Here is a 20,053-nt window from a genome sequence, read left to right on the forward strand (position 1 = left end):
CACGTGCAGCCCAGAAATATACAGTGCCTTCGGAAATTATTCTGACACCTTCACTTTTTCCACATTTTGTTATGTTACAGCCTTATTCTAAAATGGATGAAATACAAAAAAAATCCTAAGCATTCGACACACACTACCCCATAATGACTAAGTGAAAACAGGTTTTTATAAATTTTTGCAAATGTATAAAAGTAAAATAAAAAACAGAAATAACATATTTACATAAGTATTCAGACCCGTTGGTTGCTATGAGACTCAAAATTGAGCTCAGGTGGATCCTGTTTCCATTGATCATCTTTGAGATGTTTCTACAGCTTGATTGGAGTCCACCTGTGGTAAAAATTGATTGGACATGATTTGGAAAGGCACATACACCTGTCTGTATAAAAGGTCCCACAGTTGACAGTGCATGTCAGAGCAAAAACAAAAAAGTTTGGAAGCACCAAGACTCTTCCTAGAGCTGGCCACCTGGCCAAACTGAGCAATCGGGGGAGAAGAACCTTGGTCAGGGAGGTGCCAAGGTACCCGACTGTCACTCTGAGAGAGCTCTAAGGTTCCTCTGTGGAGATGGGAGAACCTTCCAGAAGGACAACCATCTCTGCAGCACTCCACCAATCAGGCCATTATGCTAGAGTGGACAGACGGAAGCCACTCCTCAGTAAAAGGCAGCCCGCATGGAGTTTGCCAAAAGGCACCTAAAGGACCCTCAGACCATGAAAAACAAGATTGAACTCTTTAGCCTGAATGCCAAGGTCTGGAGGAAACCAGGCACCATCTCTACAGTAAAGCATGGTGGTGGCAGCATCATGCTGTGGGGGTGTTTTTCAGCGGGAGGGACTAGTCAGGATTGAGGCAAAGATGAACAGCGCAAAGTACAGAGATCCTTGATGAAAACCTGCTCCAGAGCTCTCAGGACCTTCCAACAGGACAACTTTTTATTTAACTAAGCAAGCCAATTAAGAACAAATTCTTATTTAAAATGACGGCCTACACCGGCCAAAACCGGACTACGCTGGGACAATTGTGCGCCGCCCTAGACTCCCAATCTCGTCCGGTTGTGATACAACCTGGATTCGAACCGGGGTGTCTGTAGTGACGCCTCAAGCACTAAAATGCAGTGTCACTTGGGCGCCCCGACAACGACCCTAAGCACACAGCCAAGACAGCGTAGGAGCAGCGTCGGGACAAGTCTCTGAATACCCTTGAGTGGCCCAGCCAGAGCCTGAACATCTCTGGAGAGACCTGAAAATAGCTGTGAAGAAACGCCCCCCATCCAACCTGACAGGGCATGAGAGGTTCTGCAGAGAGGAATGGGAGAAACTCCCCAAATACAGGTGTGCCAAGCTTGTAGTGTCATACCCAAGAAGACTCGAGGCTGTAATTGCTGCCAAAAGTGCTTCAACAAAGTACTGAGTAAAGGGTATGAATACTTATGTAAATATGATGTTTGTTTAAATCTTAAATAAATTGGCAAAAAAACTTTTTTTTAAACTGTTTTTGCTTTGTCATTATTGTATTGTATTGTATGTATATTGAGAAAAAATAACAATTTAATCAATTTTAGAATAAGGCTGTAACCTAACAAAATGTGAAAAAGTGAAGGGGTCTGAATACTTTCCGGAGCCACCGGATAATTGATTCTCTCTACGATTTACAATGTCGGATAAAAAAAAAGTGACATCAGATTCAAACGTATGTACATTTGAAGTCAGAAGTTTACATACTCCTTAGCCAAATACATTTAAACTCCGTTTTTCACATTTCCTGACATTTAATCCTAGTAAAAATTCCCTGTTTTAGGTCCGTTAGGATCACTACTTTATTTTTTAATTTTACCCCCCTTTTCTCCCCATTTTTGTGGTATCCAATTGTTAGTAGCTACTAACTTGTCTCAGGAGAGGCTCGGGAGAGACAAAGGTTGAAAGTCCTGCGTCCTCCAATACACAAACCAACCAAGCCGAAACACTGTGCACCTGCGCCCAGCCCCCTTTTTCCACGATGAGACAAGGATATCCCTAAAGCCCTCCCTTACCCGGATGACACTACGCCAATTGTACGTCACCCCATGGACCTTCCGGTCGCGGCTGGTTACGGCAGAGCCTGGGCGCGAATCCAGAGTCTCTGGGGGCACAGCTTGTACCAGCGCCCTTAACCACTGCGCCACCCGGGAGGCCCTCCCACTTTATTTTAATAATGTGAAATGTCAGAATAATAGTAGAGAGAATGACTTATTTCAGCATTTCTTTCTTTCTTTCATCACATTCCCAGTGAGTCAGAAGTTTACATACAAACAATTTAAAGGCAATGCTACCAAATACTAATTGTTTAACTTGGGTCAAACGTGTCAGGTAGCCTTCCACAAGCTTCCCACAATAAGTTGGGTGAATTTTGGCCCATTCCTCCTGACAGAACTGGTGTAACTGAGTCAGGTTTGTAGGCCTCCTTGCTCGCACATGCTTTTTCAATTCTGCCCACACATTTTCTATAGGATTGAGGTCAGGGCTTTGTGATGGCCCACTCCAAAACCTTGACTTTGTTGTCCTTAAGCCATTTTGACACAACTTTGCAAGTATGCTTGGGTCATTGTCCATTTGGAAGACCCATTTGCGACCAAACTTTAACTTCCTGACTGATGTCTTGAAATTTTGCTTCAATATATCCACAGAATTTTCTTTCCTCACAAAGCTATCTATTTTGTGAAGTGCATCAGTCCCTCCTGCAGCAAAGCACCCCCACAACATGATGCTGCCAACTAGTGCTTCACAGTTGGGATGGTGTTCTTCGGCTTGCAAGCCTCCCCCTTTTTCCTCCAAACATAACGATGGACATCATGGCCAACAGTTCTATTTTTGTTTCATCAGACCAGAGGACATTTCTCCAAAAAGTACCATCTTTGTCCCCTTGTGCAGTTGCAAACCGTAGTCTGGATTTTTTGTTGCGGTTTTGGAGCAGTGGCTTCTTCCATGCTGAGCGGCCTTTCAGGTTATGTCGATATAGGACTTGTTTTACTGTGGATACAGATACTTTGTACCTGTTTCCTCAAGCATCTTCACAAGGTCCTTTTCTGTTGTTCTGGGATTGATTTGCACTTTTTGCACCAAAGTAGGTTCATCTCTAGGAGACAGAACGCGTCTCCTTCCTGAGCGGTATGACGGCTACGTGGTCCCCATGGTGTTTATACTTACATACAGTTGTTTGTACAGATGAACGTGGTACCTTCAGGCGTTTGGAAATTGCACCCAAGGATGAACCAGACTTTGAAGGTAGGCATTGAATTACATCCACAGGTACACCTCCAATTGACTCAAATGATGTCAATTAGCCTATCAGAAGCTTCTAAAGCCATGACATCATTTTTTTTAAAATTTTCCAAGCTTTTTAAAGGCACAGTCAACTTAGTGTACGTAAACGTCTGACCCACTGAAATTGTGAATTATAAGTGAAATAATCTGTCTGTAAACAATTGTTGGAAAAATTACTTGTGTCATGCACAAAGTTGATGTCCTAACCGACATGCCAAAACTAGTTTAACAAGAAATTTGTGGAGTGGTTGAAAAACGAGTTAATGAGTCCAACCTGGGGATCCCTGAGAAAGTGGCCTATTTTTTTCTTCCCGGTACAGATGACCTCCAGTAATAACCTTCATGGTAATAAAACAATACACTATAAATGCCTTGTGTTATTGACTCATTCTTTTCCATGTTGTAGCCTACTTTGGATGTTCTTGTTGACAAATGATATTGATGTTGTGATGGTTCTGTTTAGGCTATTTAGACTAGATTATTGCTCTATTCCAATCAATTCTACAAATGTTTGGGACAGTGCTGCTATCTCTTCTCAAACAGTGCAGCCCTCAACTGAATCATTTTGAATATTTGCCATTGTTATCAGAGTGCAGGGAGGCAGACACAGACAAACAGGCAGGGCAGATGTTGTGATAAGGACAGAGTGCGTTAACCCAGTAATTCTCTGACTAGTGTCCCTGCTGTTCCCATGATCTTCTCACTATCAGCATGGAGGCCTGTAAAACGTGTCCCTCTGTCTCCCCCCATTGACATGATCACCTACAGAATGACTGACAGAGGTCTGCTTCTGAATGTGAACATTCCACTCAATCCGCTGTGACATTCTCATCATCGCCCACAGCCTCAGGCTACTGTACTGAACAGTCAGAGGGAGCCATTGTGTGTCCATTGAGTTGCTGCTCTCCCTCTCTGGCCCTGGCCTTCACCAACCCACACTACATAATGGCCTCCTCTTCTCCCTTCAAGTCTCCTCCTCCTTCCCTTTCACTGCACTGTATTCAGAGAGGAGTTCTCTCTGTCCTACTCTGTGAGATGTCTGGCTTGCCTGTTGTGAATTAGTATTAGGTAGGGGTGTAACGGTTCACGTGGGTTTGGTACGTATTGTGGTTTTTGGGTCACTGTTCAGTTTTGGTACAGCGGGAAAATGAAATTCCAACAATTACTGTAGCTCATATTAGTTTATTTTACAAAAGACATATAACTAAAAAGCACCCCATTTGTGGCCCAAGTCCAGCTTCTGTGACAAAATTCACAATGTTCCTGGCATTGTCTGTTTTGACAAAAAGTAGGAGCTCTTCACGTGTCCAAAAAGTAGGTCCCGTTCCAAAATTGACCTGGGGATTTCCCACCAGTACCGATGTGCATAAATATTTTTTTTTATATAGAGACCTGTTCCGAATGGACCCGAGGACAACTAGAACAGTTCCGTACAGACCTTGTCGGATCCAGACCCGGTTCGATCCAGATTAAAAGTCCATTTGTAAGTGACTTGATTAACCAGAACTGATAAAGCATGAGGGAGAGCAAGGTGTCAGAGGAGAGGCCTTTTGGTGTGTGTACTGCAGGAGTTCCTAAACCTTTTGGCCGGCAACCCCATTTTGATACCAACATTTGTTTGTGGCCCGACCATGTAAAAGTTATGTAATCAAAGGCTATTGTTTCATTTTTTTAATGAACAGCCTTTCATTAAATTACTATAGCGGCAGCGAACAGCCTTTCATTAAATTACTATAGCGGCAGCGAACAGCCTTTCATTAAATTACTATAGCGGCAGCGAACAGCCTTTCATTAAATTACTATAGCGGCAGCAAACAGCCTTTCATTAAATTACTATAGCGGCAGCGAACAGCCTTTCATTAAATTACTACAGCGGCAGCGAACAGCCTTTCATTAAATTACTACAGCGGCAGCGAACAGCCTTTCATTAAATTACTATAGCGGCAGCGAACAGCCTTTCATTAAATTACTATAGCGGCAGCGAACAGCCTTTCATTAAATTACTATAGCGGCAGCGAACAGCCTTTCATTAAATTACTATAGCGGCAGCGAACAGCCTTTCATTAAATTACTATAGCGGCAGCGAACAGCCTTTCATTAAATTACTATAGCGGCAGCGAACAGCCTTTCATTAAATTACTATAGCGGCAGCGAACAGCCTTTCATTAAATTACTACAGTGGCAGCGAACAGCCTTTCATTAAATTACTATAGCGGCAGCGAACAGCCTTTCATTAAATTACTACAGTGGCAGCGAACAGCCTTTCATTAAATTACTACAGTGGCAGCGAACAGCCTTTCATTAAATTACTATAGCGGCAGCGAACAGCCTTTCATTAAATTACTACAGTGGCAGCGAACAGCCTTTCATTAAATTACTACAGTGGCAGCGAACAGCCTTTCAGTAAATTACTACAGTGGCAGCGAACAGCCTTTCATTAAATTACTACAGTGGCAGCGAACAGCCTTTCATTAAATTACTATAGTGGCAGCGAACAGCCTTTCATTAAATTACTACAGTGGCAGCGAACAGCCTTTCATTAAATTACTACAGTGGCAGCGAACAGCCTTTCATTAAATTACTACAGTGGCAGCGAACAGCCTTTCATTAAATTACTACAGTGGCAGCGAACAGCCTTTCATTAAATTACTATAGCGGCAGCGAACAGCCTTTCATTAAATTACTACAGTGGCAGCGAACAGCCTTTCATTAAATTACTACAGTGGCAGCGAACAGCCTTTCATTAAATTACTACAGTGGCAGCGAACAGCCTTTCATTAAATTACTACAGTGGCAGCGAACAGCCTTTCATTAAATTACTACAGCGGCAGCGAACAGCCTTTCATTAAATTACTATAGCGGCAGCGAACAGCCTTTCATTAAATTACTATAGCGGCAGCGAACAGCCTTTCATTAAATTACTACAGTGGCAGCGAACAGCCTTTCATTAAATTACTACAGTGGCAGCGAACAGCCTTTCATTAAATTACTACAGTGGCAGCGAACAGCCTTTCATTAAATTACTATAGCGGCAGCGAACAGCCTTTCATTAAATTACTACAGTGGCAGCGAACAGCCTTTCATTAAATTACTATAGCGGCAGCGAACAGCCTTTCATTAAATTACTACAGTGGCAGCGAACAGCCTTTCATTAAATTACTATAGTGGCAGCGAACAGCCTTTCATTAAATTACTATAGCGGCAGCGAACAGCCTTTCATTAAATTACTACAGTGGCAGCGAACAGCCTTTCATTAAATTACTACAGTGGCAGCGAACAGCCTTTCATTAAATTACTATAGCGGCAGCGAACTGCCTTGTTTTTCTAACAATAATATCAGTGTTAATAATCACAAAATTGACTTGCAAACAACCGGTTGTCATATTCGTGTGGCTGTTGTTGTCAACCAGAAAAAGGTCATGCTGTCATTTGTCTTTTTTTTCCACTTCATTACCCAAAATGACGGTGCTGAAGTAGGCACGACTTTTCACTGTGAAAGAGGCTGCATTTATGTTGGTTGGTGATAAGGATTCGAACACATACTTGCACAATGAAAAGCGGTGATGTCAAGGTGAGTGAAATATGTAAACAGTAGATATATGCTTGGTGTTGTCGATGTTTGCTGTGAAACTTTGGGTCAGACTAGCACGTCCTGTCATGATCACTTAGTTGGTACAGGCAAGCACATCAGCGGTGGAGCTCAAATGATTGCTCTCGGTCTCATGGAAATAGTTGCAGTGTTTAGCTGTATTTTGTCTTGTTTCTACTGATGTAATTAAAAGATGGAAACGGCCCAAGATGCTTGCTATAGCTTGCTAGCTAGTTAGTCTGTTAGGCAAGTTGTGTGTAGCGGTAAATTTGGGCTGCGCTCATGAATCGTCAACCTCAGCTGTCACTTTCACTAGCTATCCATACAGACATCCAGCGAACTAGCCACCAAAATGAGTAGAGTCATTTGTGTTTGTCTGCTTAGGTTATGGTTTGTCAGGTTTGCTAGGTGCAGATATTCATAGGCTATACATTGCCTTGTTTTCCTATTATTTGACAGCTTAGCTGTTGTGTTAAGGTAGATGCCTATGCAGTGGAGCTCATATGATATTGAGTTGAATATTTAATTACATAGCCAGCTAACAAGGTGCTTGTTTTGTCCTGTTTCTACCGATGCAATTAAATTTGGAAACTGTCCCATCTTCGTAACTAATCAGCTAACATTGGCGAAATCTCTAGTTGAGAGTTGATTGAGGCGAAAGAGAGAGCGGGAAAGTGTGGAATGGGAGGCGTGTAACTGTATCACACAATTTATTATGGGAAACCCTAAGAGGTGATTAATAGGAAGAGAGTCTAAGGTTGAGAGAAAGAAAGAGACCGTGTGAGAGGGAGAGAGAGACTATGTTCCTGACTACAATGGTATCCTATTTGTTGCTCCTCTCCTCTCCCTCTGTTACTCTGTTTCTCTAGGTCAGGGAAAGTGAGGGAAGTGATGTGGAGAATCAGGGCTTAGCAGCAAAAGGCAGGGAGGAAGAGGAGTTAGAGATGACTGGAGTGATAGAGATGTGGAGCGAGGCAGGGGGAATGGAGCAAGAGGAGAGTAGAGGGAGAGAGGAAGAGGAGAGTGAAAAGGATCAGGAAGGGGAACAGGGAGAGGAGGAGGGAGACAGAGAGGAGGGGGGAGTGGAGGAAGCAGAGGGAGGAGAAGAGGGATAGCACACCCGAGAGGGAAGCCTATGTTTCCATGGAGTATGTCTGCCCAAAGTCTCACCATTCACCCTTGTGCCAGACAGCCTGGGACAAAGGTGACAGTAGCAGGGGGTTTGGAGTTGTCTTTAACATCTCTGGGTAGGGGGCAGTATTTAGAATTTTGGATGAATGAGGTGCCCAATGTAAACTGCCTGTTACTTAGGCCCAGAAGCTAGGATATGCATATGCATGGTAGTATTGAATAGAAAACACTCTAAAGTTTCCAAAACTGTTCAAATAAATGTCTGAGTATAACAGAACTGATTTGGCAGGCGAAAATCTGAGGAAAATCCATCCAGGAAGTGGGATATTTTTGATGTGGGAAATTTTCAATTGAATGCCTATACAGTATGTATTGGGATAGGACCAATATTTCAATTCCTATGGCTTCCACTAGATGTCAACAGTCTTTAGACATTGTTTCATGCTTGTATTCTGAAAAATGAGAACGAACGAGACCATTTTCTAAGTGGACTGTAGAATGAACCAGAGCTGTTTTGCGTGACCGATTGCGTGCCGTTCCGTTGTTTTTCCTTTTCTATTGAAGACGCTATTGTCCGGTTAAAAAATTAGCAATTATTTAGACAATAGACAACCTGAGGATTAATTATAAAGATAATTTGACATGTTTCGACAAACTTTACAGGTACAATTAGGGTGTATTCGTCTGCATGTCATGACCACCTTTGAGCCAGTGGATTACTGAACAAAACGCGCCAACAAAACTGAGTTTTTGGGACATAAAGAGGGACTTTATCGAACAAAACAAATATTTATTGTTTACCTGGGACTCTTGTGACTGCAACCGTATGAAGATCATCAAAGGTAAGTGATTAATCTCATCGCTATTTCTGACTTTTGTAATTCCTTTACTTGGTTGTAAAATGTTTGCATGCTTTTATAAGCGGGGCGCTGTCGTCAGATAATCGCATGGTATGCTTTCGCCGTAAAGCCCTTTCGAAATCTGACACAGTGGCTGGATTAACAAGAAGTTCATCTTTAAACCGATGTATAACAATTGTATTTTTATAAATGTTTAATTTGACTATTTCTGTATTTTGAATTTGGCTCTCTGCAATTTCACCGGATGTTGGCCAGCTAGCATCCCACCTACCCATAAGAAGTTAAAAGTGGTTGGAACTTATATCTGTTCCAGAGCTTGTAATGGATTAAAACAAGAAAATGGGCGGGGTTGACCATCTTGACCAACTGAGGAGCTATTACAATGTTGGACGCATAGGCAGAAAATTTTGGAAATATGTGTTTTGGGGGTGCTCAACATTGCCATCATAAATGTGTACATTGTGTGGGGGACCCTGCAAAGGCCCCTTCCCAGAAACCGTAGGTGCTGGTCCATAAAGGCATTCAGAAACCACTGTTAATTACAACCACATCTACCGGATATTGGAGGTTACTGATGTAACCCCGGTTCAATTAGCCAAGTAAAATGTTTATGTTTTCTGAGTTTCTCTCGCGACCGCATTTTCAAATCAGGCGACCCCATTTTAAAATCAGGCAACCCCACATTGGGTCTTAGGGCTGACCCCATTTAGTTGACTGGTCGACCAATATTTTTTTAGTCGAGCAGTCACAAATATATTTTCATTTTTTTATAGCACGAGACACCTGTCGGATTCACACCTGTCTGGTCTGAGTAGACAAATCCATTGTGGAGGCCGCGGGATGGCACAACAGTATCACATTCACCGTTAAATCCCATAATTGTTTATCTACATTGTTTGTTTAGTTACGGTAATTTCTGTTAATGCATTCAATATATGATTATTATTACAGTCTTTTATCGTTCTCATTGTCGGAGTGGACACGTTGTTTGCGGACCACACAACCTAGGCTACATTTCTGAGGAACACGTTTTGGTGTATTTCATTCCATTTACAAGTTGCCAATTTATGAATTGTCTTTTGTTTGAAGCGCTCCTGTCAATGTTGATTAAGGGTGCGCCCCCGATTACACATAGAAGTAGGCCTAGGCAACCGGCACAAAAATATAGGCCTATAAATGTTCCCATATGGGGATCTGATAGTATTTCTGATTGTCTTAACTCACCACCACTGTGGAGCTTCTCAAAGTAATTTCTTATTCACCTCAAACAGCAAGTAAACAAAGTCTGTTTTTACATCCATTGAGAATGACAATAGTTCCTCAACGTAGCCTATTTGAAAAATATTTCCAGTTCTCTTTCGATAACCACTTGTGTGAAAGGAGGAAAAAAATGTAATGCTCTGATCCGGTGGAAACGTCATAAAATCGGCCTACCTGATTACTTCTTATCCCTTGCGCAAATAGCCTACAGCTGTGTCTGTCAGGAGCTCACTGGCACAGGAAACTCTGAAGGCCAAGAATATTTTCTACAATTTTGCAAGTTTGCTAGTGCCAGCTTCTGGCCAGACCAAGTTGATAGTTGATACAATGCTTCAAGTTTCTTGCAGACAGGCCATGAGTAGACAATGTGATTTATAGGATATTTATTTTTTAAATCAGAATATTTTCAACCTGCAGGCTGCAATGTTTTTATTTGTTGGCTTTATGTAGATTATTTTTTACATAGTTGGCCATTAGAATTTTGATTAAACAAATGATAATGATTGAGGTACAAAGACTTTTTTATAAATTGAATAAAATGATTCCACGAAAATGTGCATATGAAAATCATAACTGGATCTCTGGCTCCCTTCAGTAATTTGGCTCCCTTCAGTAATTTGCGTGTCTAATTATTTACATCACAGTGTGCTTAAGGCATCAGACAAGCTCAGTAGCCTAGATATAGTTGATTTTATTAAAACACTTAGGGTTTGTCTATATATGGAAAAATACATCTTTTAACATTTAAAATGGTCACTCTTGGTCGACCAAGATAAAAAAAAATGTTGGGGCCAGTCCTTCATTGATTGAATAATCTCCTAACTTTCTTTGCCACACAGAGGCTCTATGACTGTAGGGCCTCTTTGATGACTTGTGATTGGGCGACAACAACAAGCTAAGCGCCACTCTCATGAAAAGCATACTGTACTGTCTTTGTCCGCAGCATACCATTTCTTCTCTCTATTACAATCAGCTGTGAAGGGCTGCTTGAATACAGAGGGGAGACAATGTTGTGCTGTTGTTTCTTTGCATTTCCGCCTTGCTCGGGTGCTAGGAATACTGTCAGCGTAAATGTGTCAACATGTTTGAGGTGTTGGGAGCTGCATAGGCCATTATTGTTGAGCAGTGGCAACATACTGTCAACATTTTATCCACAACTCTCTGTCCATCGCCATTGTGATCTACTCTGAAGCCAAAATGTTCACAAACTGGAGATTTAAACTATGGAGGATCCTCCAATTCTGGCTTAAAATTCTCACCATCGTACCCCACTGGGCACAGAAGTCAATTCAACGTCTATTCCACGTTGGAAATGACGTCAAAACAACATTGATTCAACCAATGTGTGCCCAGTGGGACAGTTCCCGGCTGCGACTCAAAAGGATAGTTTGAAATGCAGCAGTTAAGATCCAAATTTTTATTACAAAGTGCACATAGGCTCTAGTTGTTTTAACAGAATAGCCTAATAGCTCAGATTTAATTAAGAGTCAATGGCATAGCGTTTACATTTTTGAAATATGTATTCATTTGGGTTCACAGTGTAGACCGAAAGGAGGTCCCTGTACCAAACGGTTTGGTACCAATATGTGTAATGTTACAGAACATCAAACAAATCTACATTTTAAACCATTCAACTGAGTTATATATTGAAAGTCAACAGTGTTTTTTTGCTTCAATAGTGTGACCAGGGGCTTGGAACTAAAGTTTTCCTTCACAGAAAACACATTAGGCAGAAAATACTGTAGCTTAAGTGCAACGCTATTTGGCTAGCAGCCACACAAGCAAATCAGCTTACAATGAAAAAGCAAGGTATTTTGGCCAGAAACTATGCAAGGCCATCAAATTTGCAATGTTTATCATAGAAGGAAAGTGGGCAGAAACTATGCAAGGCCATCATATTTGTAACGTTGATCATAGAAAGAAAGTGGACAGGATATTTCCTAATGTTTTGTTTGAAGTTAATCTTGCATTTTACCAGACAAAAGTAGGCTACACTGAGAAAAGCACCACAAAAAAGTAGCTACACATCAGTCAGAGCACTGTGTGCTGATAGAATGCCCCGTATGTGAATTCTCATCTCGAGTGAAGAAGTGCAAATAAAGCACAAAATTAGCAGAAAGTACAATAAAAAGCATTTTAGATCTACAGTTACAAAATACAAGATATTTCCAATGCATATTATCTTTTCTGTTAATATGACCCCTGGTGGTGCATTCTTTTAGGTCACAAACCACTTTCTTGAGATCTCTTTGATTACTTTTGACTATTTTGAGGAAGTGTATACTGGCTACAGCATCTCAAGATCTCAAGACATTCAGTACTATTGCAGCTTTTTTCTTGCTTTAAAAGGGAGTACGCGAGCACACTCGTTCCGTTCCCTACCCAAGTTTGGATAGGCGCCAGCCGAAACCAAAACATGCAGAAGGCTGCGTTTACACAGGCAGCCCAATTCTGATATTTTGCCCAATTACTGGCAAAAGAGCTGATTTGAATGGTCAAAAGACCAATTAGTCCCCGAAGATAGGATATGCATATAATTAGTAGATTTGGATAGAAAACACTCTAAACGTTTCCAAAACTGTTAAAATAATGTCTGTGAGTATAACAGAACTGATATGTCAGGCAAAAACCAGAGGAAAATCCAACCAGGAAGTACTATTATTTTGAAAGCCTGTTTTTCCATTGAAAGCCTATCAACCATACAAAGACTTAGGACCCAGTTCTGTGGCTTCCTCTACATGTGACCAGTCTTTAGGCATTGTTTCAGGCTTTTACTCTGAAAAATGAGGGAGATACAGCACTTTCAATCAGTGACCAATGGAAATTTCCATTCATCAGCCATGCGCCCTGATCGTGAACTCGCCTTTCTTGTTTCTCCTTTCCTATTGACGAAGCTTTTGTCCGGTTGAAATATTATTTATTATTAATGACAAAAACATCCGGAGGAATGATTTTAAACATCATTTGGCATGTTTCTACTAACTTTTATTGTACTTTTTAAAAACTTTTCGTCCTGGAATTAGTGCCTTCTGCATTCGGATTACTGGACAAAATGCGCAAACAAAAAGGAGGTTTTTGCTCATAAAGAGGGACATTGTTGAACAAAACAAACATTTATTGTCTAACATGGAGACCTGGGAGTGCCACCAGATGAAGATCATCAAAGGTATGTGATTAATTTTAATGCTATTTCTGACTTTTGTGACACTCCTTGGTTGGAAAATGGCTGTATGCGTTTCTATGGCTAGCTAACATAATCACAAAGTGTGCTTTCGCCATAAAGCGTTTTGAAATCTGACACAGCGGTTGCAATAAGGAGAAGTTTATCTATATTTCCATGAAAACACTTGTATAGTTTATCAATGTTTATGATGAGTATTTCTGTCATTTTATGTGGCTCTCTGCACTTTCACCAGATGTTTGTTTGAGACAATGCATATCTGACCACAATGCGCCAATGTAAACTCAGATTTTTGAATATAAATATGAACTTCATCGAACAAAACATACATGTATTGTGTAACATGAAGTCCTATGAGTGTCATCTGATGAAGATCATCAAAGATTAGTGATTCATTTTATCTATATTTCTGCTTTTTGTGAATCCTCTCTTTGGCTGGAAAAATGGCTGTGTTATTCTGTGAATAGGCACTCACCTAACATAATAGTTGGTGTGCTTTCGTCGTAAAGCCTTTTTGAAATCGGACACTGTGGCTGGATTTACAGCAAGTGTATCTTTTAAAATGGTGTAAAATACATGTATGTTTGAGGAATTTTAATTATGGGATTTCTGTTGTTTTGAATATGGTGCCCTGCAGTTTCACTGGCTGTTGACGAGGTGGGACGCTACCCACGTACCCTAGAGAGGTTAACTAGCATGTCCTGCGTCGCATATAATCAATGTGGTGCCTGTACATTTTTTATCGAATCACAGCATACTTCGCCAAATGGGGGAGGATTTAACAAAAGCGCATTCGCGAAAAAAGCACAATTGTTGCACGAATGTACCTAACCATTAACATCAATGCCTTTCTTAAAATCAATACACAGAAGTATATTTTTTTAAACCTGCATATTTAGTTAAAATAAATTCATGTTAGCAGGCGCTCTTTTAATTTTTGGATAAAAAAACGTTCCCGTTTTAAACAAGATATTTTGTCACGAAAAGATGCTCGACTATGCATATAATTGACAGCTTTGGAAAGAAAACACTGACGTTTCCAAAACTGCAAAGATATTATCTGTGAGTGCCACAGAACTGATGCTACAGGCGAAACCAAGATGAAATTTCAAACAGGAAATGCCCAGATTTTGAAGGCGCCGTGTTCCAATGTCTCCTTATATGGCTGTGAATGCGCCAGGAATGAGCTTACACTTTCTGTCGTTTCCCCAAGGTGTCTGCAGCATTGTGACGTATTTGTAGGCATATCATTGGAAGATTGACCATTTTACACTACATCTACCAGGTGCTCGCTTGGTGTCCTCCGTCGCAATTATTGCGTAATCTCCTGCTGCGTGTATTTTTCCATTTGCTTCCGAGGAGAAACCCAACTGCCACAAATGATTTATCATCGAATAGATATGTGAAAAACACCTTGAGTATTGATTCTAAACAACGTTTGCCATGTTTCTGTCGATATTATGGAGTTCATTTGGAAAAAAGTTTGCCGTTGTAATGACTGAATTTTCGGGGGTTTTCTTAGCCAAACGTGATGAACAAAATGGAGCGATTTCTCCTACACAAATAATATTTTTGGAAAAACTGAACATTTGCTATCTAACTGAGTCTCCTCATTGAAAACATCCAAAGTTCTACAAAGGTAAATTATTTTATTTGAATGCTTTTCTTGTTTTTGTGAAAATGTTGCCTGCTGAATTCTAGGCTTAATGCTATGCTAGCTATCAACACTCTTACACAAATGCTTGTGTAGCTATGGTTGAAAAGCATATTTTGAAAATCTGAGATGACAGTGTTGTTAACAAAAGGCTAAGCTTGAGAGTGAATATATTTATTTAATTTCATTTGCGATTTTCATGAATAGTTAACGTTGCGTTATGGTAATGAGCTTGAGGCTATGATTACGTTCCCGGATACGGGATTGCTCGACGCAAGAAGTTAACTAGGGAAATTGTGTCACTTCTTTTGCGTTCATTGAACGCAGAGTCAGGGTATATGCAACAGTTTGGGCCGCCTGGCTCGTTGCAAACTAATTTGCCAGAATTTTACATAATTATGACATAACATTGAAGGTTGTGCAATGTAACAGTAATATTTAGACTTAGGGTTGCCGCCGTTCGATAAAATACGAAACGGTTCCGTACTTCACTGAAAGAATAAACGTTTTGTTTTTGAAATGATAGTTTCTGAATTTGACCATATTAATGGCTCGAATTTCTGTGTTAATTATTTTATAATTAAGTCCACGATTTGATAGAGCAGTCTGACTGAGCGGCAGCAGGCTCGTAAGCATTCATGCAAACTTTACTGCGTTTTCCAGCAGCTCTTAGCAATGCTTGCTCACAGCACTGTTTATGACTTCAAGCCTATCAACTCCTGAGATTAGGCTGGCAATACTAAAGTGCCTATTAGAACATCCAATAGTCAAAGGTATATGAAATACAAATGATATAGAGAGAAATAGTTGACGCGTCATAATTGCTATAATAACTACAACCTAAAACTTCTTAACTGGGAATATTGAACCACCAGCTTTCATATGTTCTCATGTTCTGAGCAAGGAACTTAAAAGTTAGCTTTTTTACATGGCACATATTGCACTTTTACTTTCTTCTCCAACACTGTGTTTTTTTGCATTATTTAAACCAAATTGAGCATGTTTCATTATTTATTTGAGATTAAATTGATTTTATTTATGTATTATATTAAGTTAATATAAAAGTGTTCATTGTTCATTCAGTATTGTTATAATTGTCATTATGTCCCGCCCTGACCGTTGAGTGTTTTATGTGTCTATTTTGGTTTGGTCAGGGTGTGATTTGGGTGGGTAGTCTATGTTCTATGAATTTCTATTTCTATGTGTTTGGCCGGGTGTGGTTCTCAATCAGAGGCAGCTGTCTATCGTTGTCTCTGATTGAGAACCATACTTAGGTACCCTTTTCCCCCACCTGTTTTGTGGGAAGTTAACTTTGTCTTTGTTCAGGGCACATAGCCCAAAGCTTCACGGTTTGGTTTTTGTTCTTCGTTTTGTCGGCGTCATTTTTTAATAAAGAGAAAATGTACGCTTACCATGCTGCACCTTGGTCCAGTCCTTCAGCCAGCCGTAACACATTATTACAAATATATACATTTAAAAAAATTAAAAAATACAAAAAAAATGTAATTTAAAAAATAAAAATAAAAATCGGTCGATTAATCGGTATCAGCTTTTTTTGGGTCCTCCAATAATTGATATCGGTATTGAAAATCCTAATCGGTCGACCTCTAATGTGAAGTCACTTTCAGGCACCTCCACACACACTAGATGAGGCTAGTTGTTTTATGAGCTTCATTTACCTACAATATGAAAACAGTGTTCTGTCTCTCTCTCAGTCCAGACATGAGGAAGTAACACCTTACGGAGTCAAACCAGGTCATCATTGCAATAGGGAATACACAATCTTTCCAGTAATAACCTAATAACCTCCATTGCCATCAACATCCTGCCATCATTCTTACCCAAGTTTTTCCATAAAAACAAAGGACAGTGTACTCTTCACACAGTACAAATCAGTCCACGTTCAGCCAAATGTTTATACATTTGTCATAACATAATTAACATTAGCCTACCCAATAACAATCTAGTCCTCATAATGAGTGAAACACCCTTTTGTAACACCAAGCAATAAATAGCCTGATTGTGAGTAACAACTGAGTCTTATTTGCACCAGTTAGTCCTGCCCTGTCCTAGCCTGATCAGATGTTCTGTGGTCTCTGACTCAAAACACACACACTATGACAGAGAGATTGTGAAGACAGACATATGGGGATGGAGAGATAAGAGAGAGAAGCAGGAGCGGATAGTTTTTATATAAAGCGTGCCCTAGCACTTACAATAACGATGATGATTATAACAGGGTGATAGTAGGAGCTGCCCTAAAGGAGGAGCTTTTACCATCCACCCCCATAGCCACTGGTCTTTGTTACTAAAATGTTGATTGTCCTTTCTTGTCATCATAGTAGCCATTCAAATGATAACATTCAAACTAAGTTTGCTGAACTGCATGACTCAAGTGTGGTGGACCGATACCCCATTATCCAACTATAACCATGGACTCCGCTCCACCTAGCAAGCCAACTGGATTGTCAGGGCAGGATCATATTACAGGCCTGGGACTGTGGAGTTTAGAGCAACAGATGTTTATTTCACTTTTGATCATTATCCATTTCACTTGCTTTGGCAATGCATGTTCCCCATGCCAATAAAACCCTTTGAATTGAGAGAGAGGGGGAGAGACGACCATGTGGTTGGGTGACCCTGACATGCATTTTGGATCTCATCAGCCCATGGACACAGTGTGTGTGTGTGTATACAGTAATGTACAGTAATGCCAGCTTAACACAATTGTAAACACAGTAAAGAGTGTCAGGAATTTCTCCAGGCATTCTCCTTCATGTGAAACACTAACAACTCTTCATTGTGAGACCAGAATGATGATGATAATATGATGGCATGAAATCAATTCTCTTGTGTTATTCAAAATTTATGGCAGCAATTTTCTAGTGTTAGTCATGCAGAACAGTTGAGGATTAATGTAGCTACACTTGTTATTTTTGTCTGGAGACTGGTTGTTCACAACGTTTAGCTTATTCCCCAATAAAACATGGGTGCTGAGAGACAGGAGTGAAGTTTAATTTACCTCTTGGAGACGTTTCTTGGCCCTCTGGAGAGCATCCTCATAACCCTTCTGTCTCAGCTCACTCAAACTCTCATAGTACTCTTCCGAGTCATCACTCTCCGTAAAAAGAACCTGGGCAAGGATCTTCCAGCCACAGGTGTCTAGAGCATGGCCCAGGTACACCTGGAGTTGGTAACACAGGGCATCCGTTTCCCGTTGGGACACCTCCGGGGCCCCGAAAAGCACCGTCCACATGCCCACCGGCTCCTCAGGGAAGGGGGGCAGACAGGGCTCCAGGTCCGAGTTGACCGCGCAGAGTTGAACGTGGGCTGCCCGGACGTCCTGGAAGGAGAATAGCCCGGCCCAGCTGTAGCCCTCTCGGCTGCTGTCCGACTCCTCTCCGTCGCCATCATCCGGGGAGCGAGGCAAACTAGGGACATCCGCTGGTTCCAGGACCTCAATGTCGGTCGCCTTGCAGGACACGATGTCCCACGACCCCAGTGTTTTGATAACACTCTCGGCTGGCCTTGACGAGGAACCCACCGCCGCAGTTCTCTCTCGAATGGGGCTCTTTGTCGTTTTTATTTCTTTCGGGCTGACGTTACATCTAACTTTAACCAATGTGGAGATGTCATCTTTCCTTTTGGTAGGACTTTTTATTGGAGTTTTGTGTTTGTCTGCCTCGGGGGCTAGTTTGACGGTGACGGGGGGGGATACGAGGTCGCAATCGACAGTTTCCAATTGCGAATCCCGAAACGCTGTCCGTTTCTGTACTGTTCTATTGTGGCAGGTTATGGCGAACTTTCCCTCGATCTCGTTCCAAGCGACGATGAAAATGAATTTGTGTCTTTCCTTTTCGTCGAAAACATTTGGTCGAACGGCCACCCAGTCCGACTCTACAGAATCCTCCATCATGAATGACATCTCATCCAGCCAGTAAAAACGGAGCTAGTGAGCTCACACACAAATACCCCTTTTTACAGTTCGCCGTTGAAGCTAAAAAGGCTAGCTAGCTAGCTACGTTTACCAAAAAGATTACAGAAAACCAGCCGCGGCTAGCTTTGTGTACAAGCTTTGAGTTGATTACCCTCTGAACGTTGCGCCGATTTTCCTAAAATCAGACATCAAGTAAAGGAAATATTTCCGTAAAAAGCTTGCCTACATCCATAAGAACAAAACAGACACGAAAAGCGTAAGAGTCGACTTATTATCGTAAATTGGCAGGCTAGTCATCTCTCCACCTGCCTCGCTCACCAGCCTGCGCTACTTGCGCTGGATGGCTCCCTTTGTGAGACTACAGACAACGCACAGCCGCGGTTCCCATCGTCACGTGTGAGGATCTGTTTACAAGCCGTGAAACGGTTGAGAGCTGCTGTGCTGTCAAACCCGGGGGGGATTTTCTGATCAAACCACCTTTCTGAAATGTTCGGAAATACTGTCTTTACTGTTTCTAGATTGTTAATAGTCCAAAGACAACCGGTGGATATTATCCACGAGATGTCCCCCTGTTCCATCCGACAAATTGTTGTTTTGATGTCGCATCTTTACCTCTTTCAAACGTTTTTCTTCCAACTGCGAAGTGTTGTGACGTAGTTCTGCACGAGGACCTAAACATCTGCACGTGGGACACGCAGTGGACGTGGTGACGCAGAAATTAACAACAAAAAATGTCAAATGTAGCCTACAAATCCCAATTTATTTTAATCAAATCACTTTTAATATAAACCTTTATTCATGTGTTATAAATCATGCATAACACAACTAGTACTTGCCCTGGCAAGTAATCATTTGTGCTCATACAATTTTCACTCTGTCAATGTAGCATATAGGCCTGCATTGAACTAATACATAAAATAATAATAAAGGCACCATGGCATAATAGCGTCATAGCAACAAGCATGGTGGTGACAATTTGTTAAATAATCAAATCAAAAGATACATATTTCATTGACTTCAGGCCATTTGTTGCCAGTGACAGAATCAACTGAATGGTTAGGTTACTCTCATTTGATGTTTTGAGGACTCACCATTGAACATCTGTTTTGTTTATTTGGGAGGTGTTTAATTAAATGACA

General features: G+C 41.1%; 1 protein-coding gene across 1 annotated transcript in view; it reads right to left on the reverse strand.

Annotated features, from left to right (window-relative positions):
• jmy (junction mediating and regulatory protein, p53 cofactor) overlaps positions 1 to 19,593 on the reverse strand; it is a 61,847-nt gene extending 42,254 nt beyond the window's left edge. Inside the window, exon 1 of the mRNA XM_090234202.1 lies at positions 18,000 to 19,593. Coding sequence (XP_090090328.1) covers positions 18,000 to 18,902 — 903 coding nt within the window. The 5' untranslated portion in view covers positions 18,903 to 19,593. The remainder of the gene's footprint in view (positions 1 to 17,999) is intronic.
• Between the last annotated feature and the right edge of the window lie 460 nt (positions 19,594 to 20,053).

The sequence above is a fragment of the Oncorhynchus mykiss genome, chromosome 5 (assembly GCF_057628025.1).
Source record: "Oncorhynchus mykiss isolate SJ-2025 chromosome 5, ASM5762802v1, whole genome shotgun sequence".
Taxonomy (NCBI): domain Eukaryota; kingdom Metazoa; phylum Chordata; class Actinopteri; order Salmoniformes; family Salmonidae; genus Oncorhynchus; species Oncorhynchus mykiss.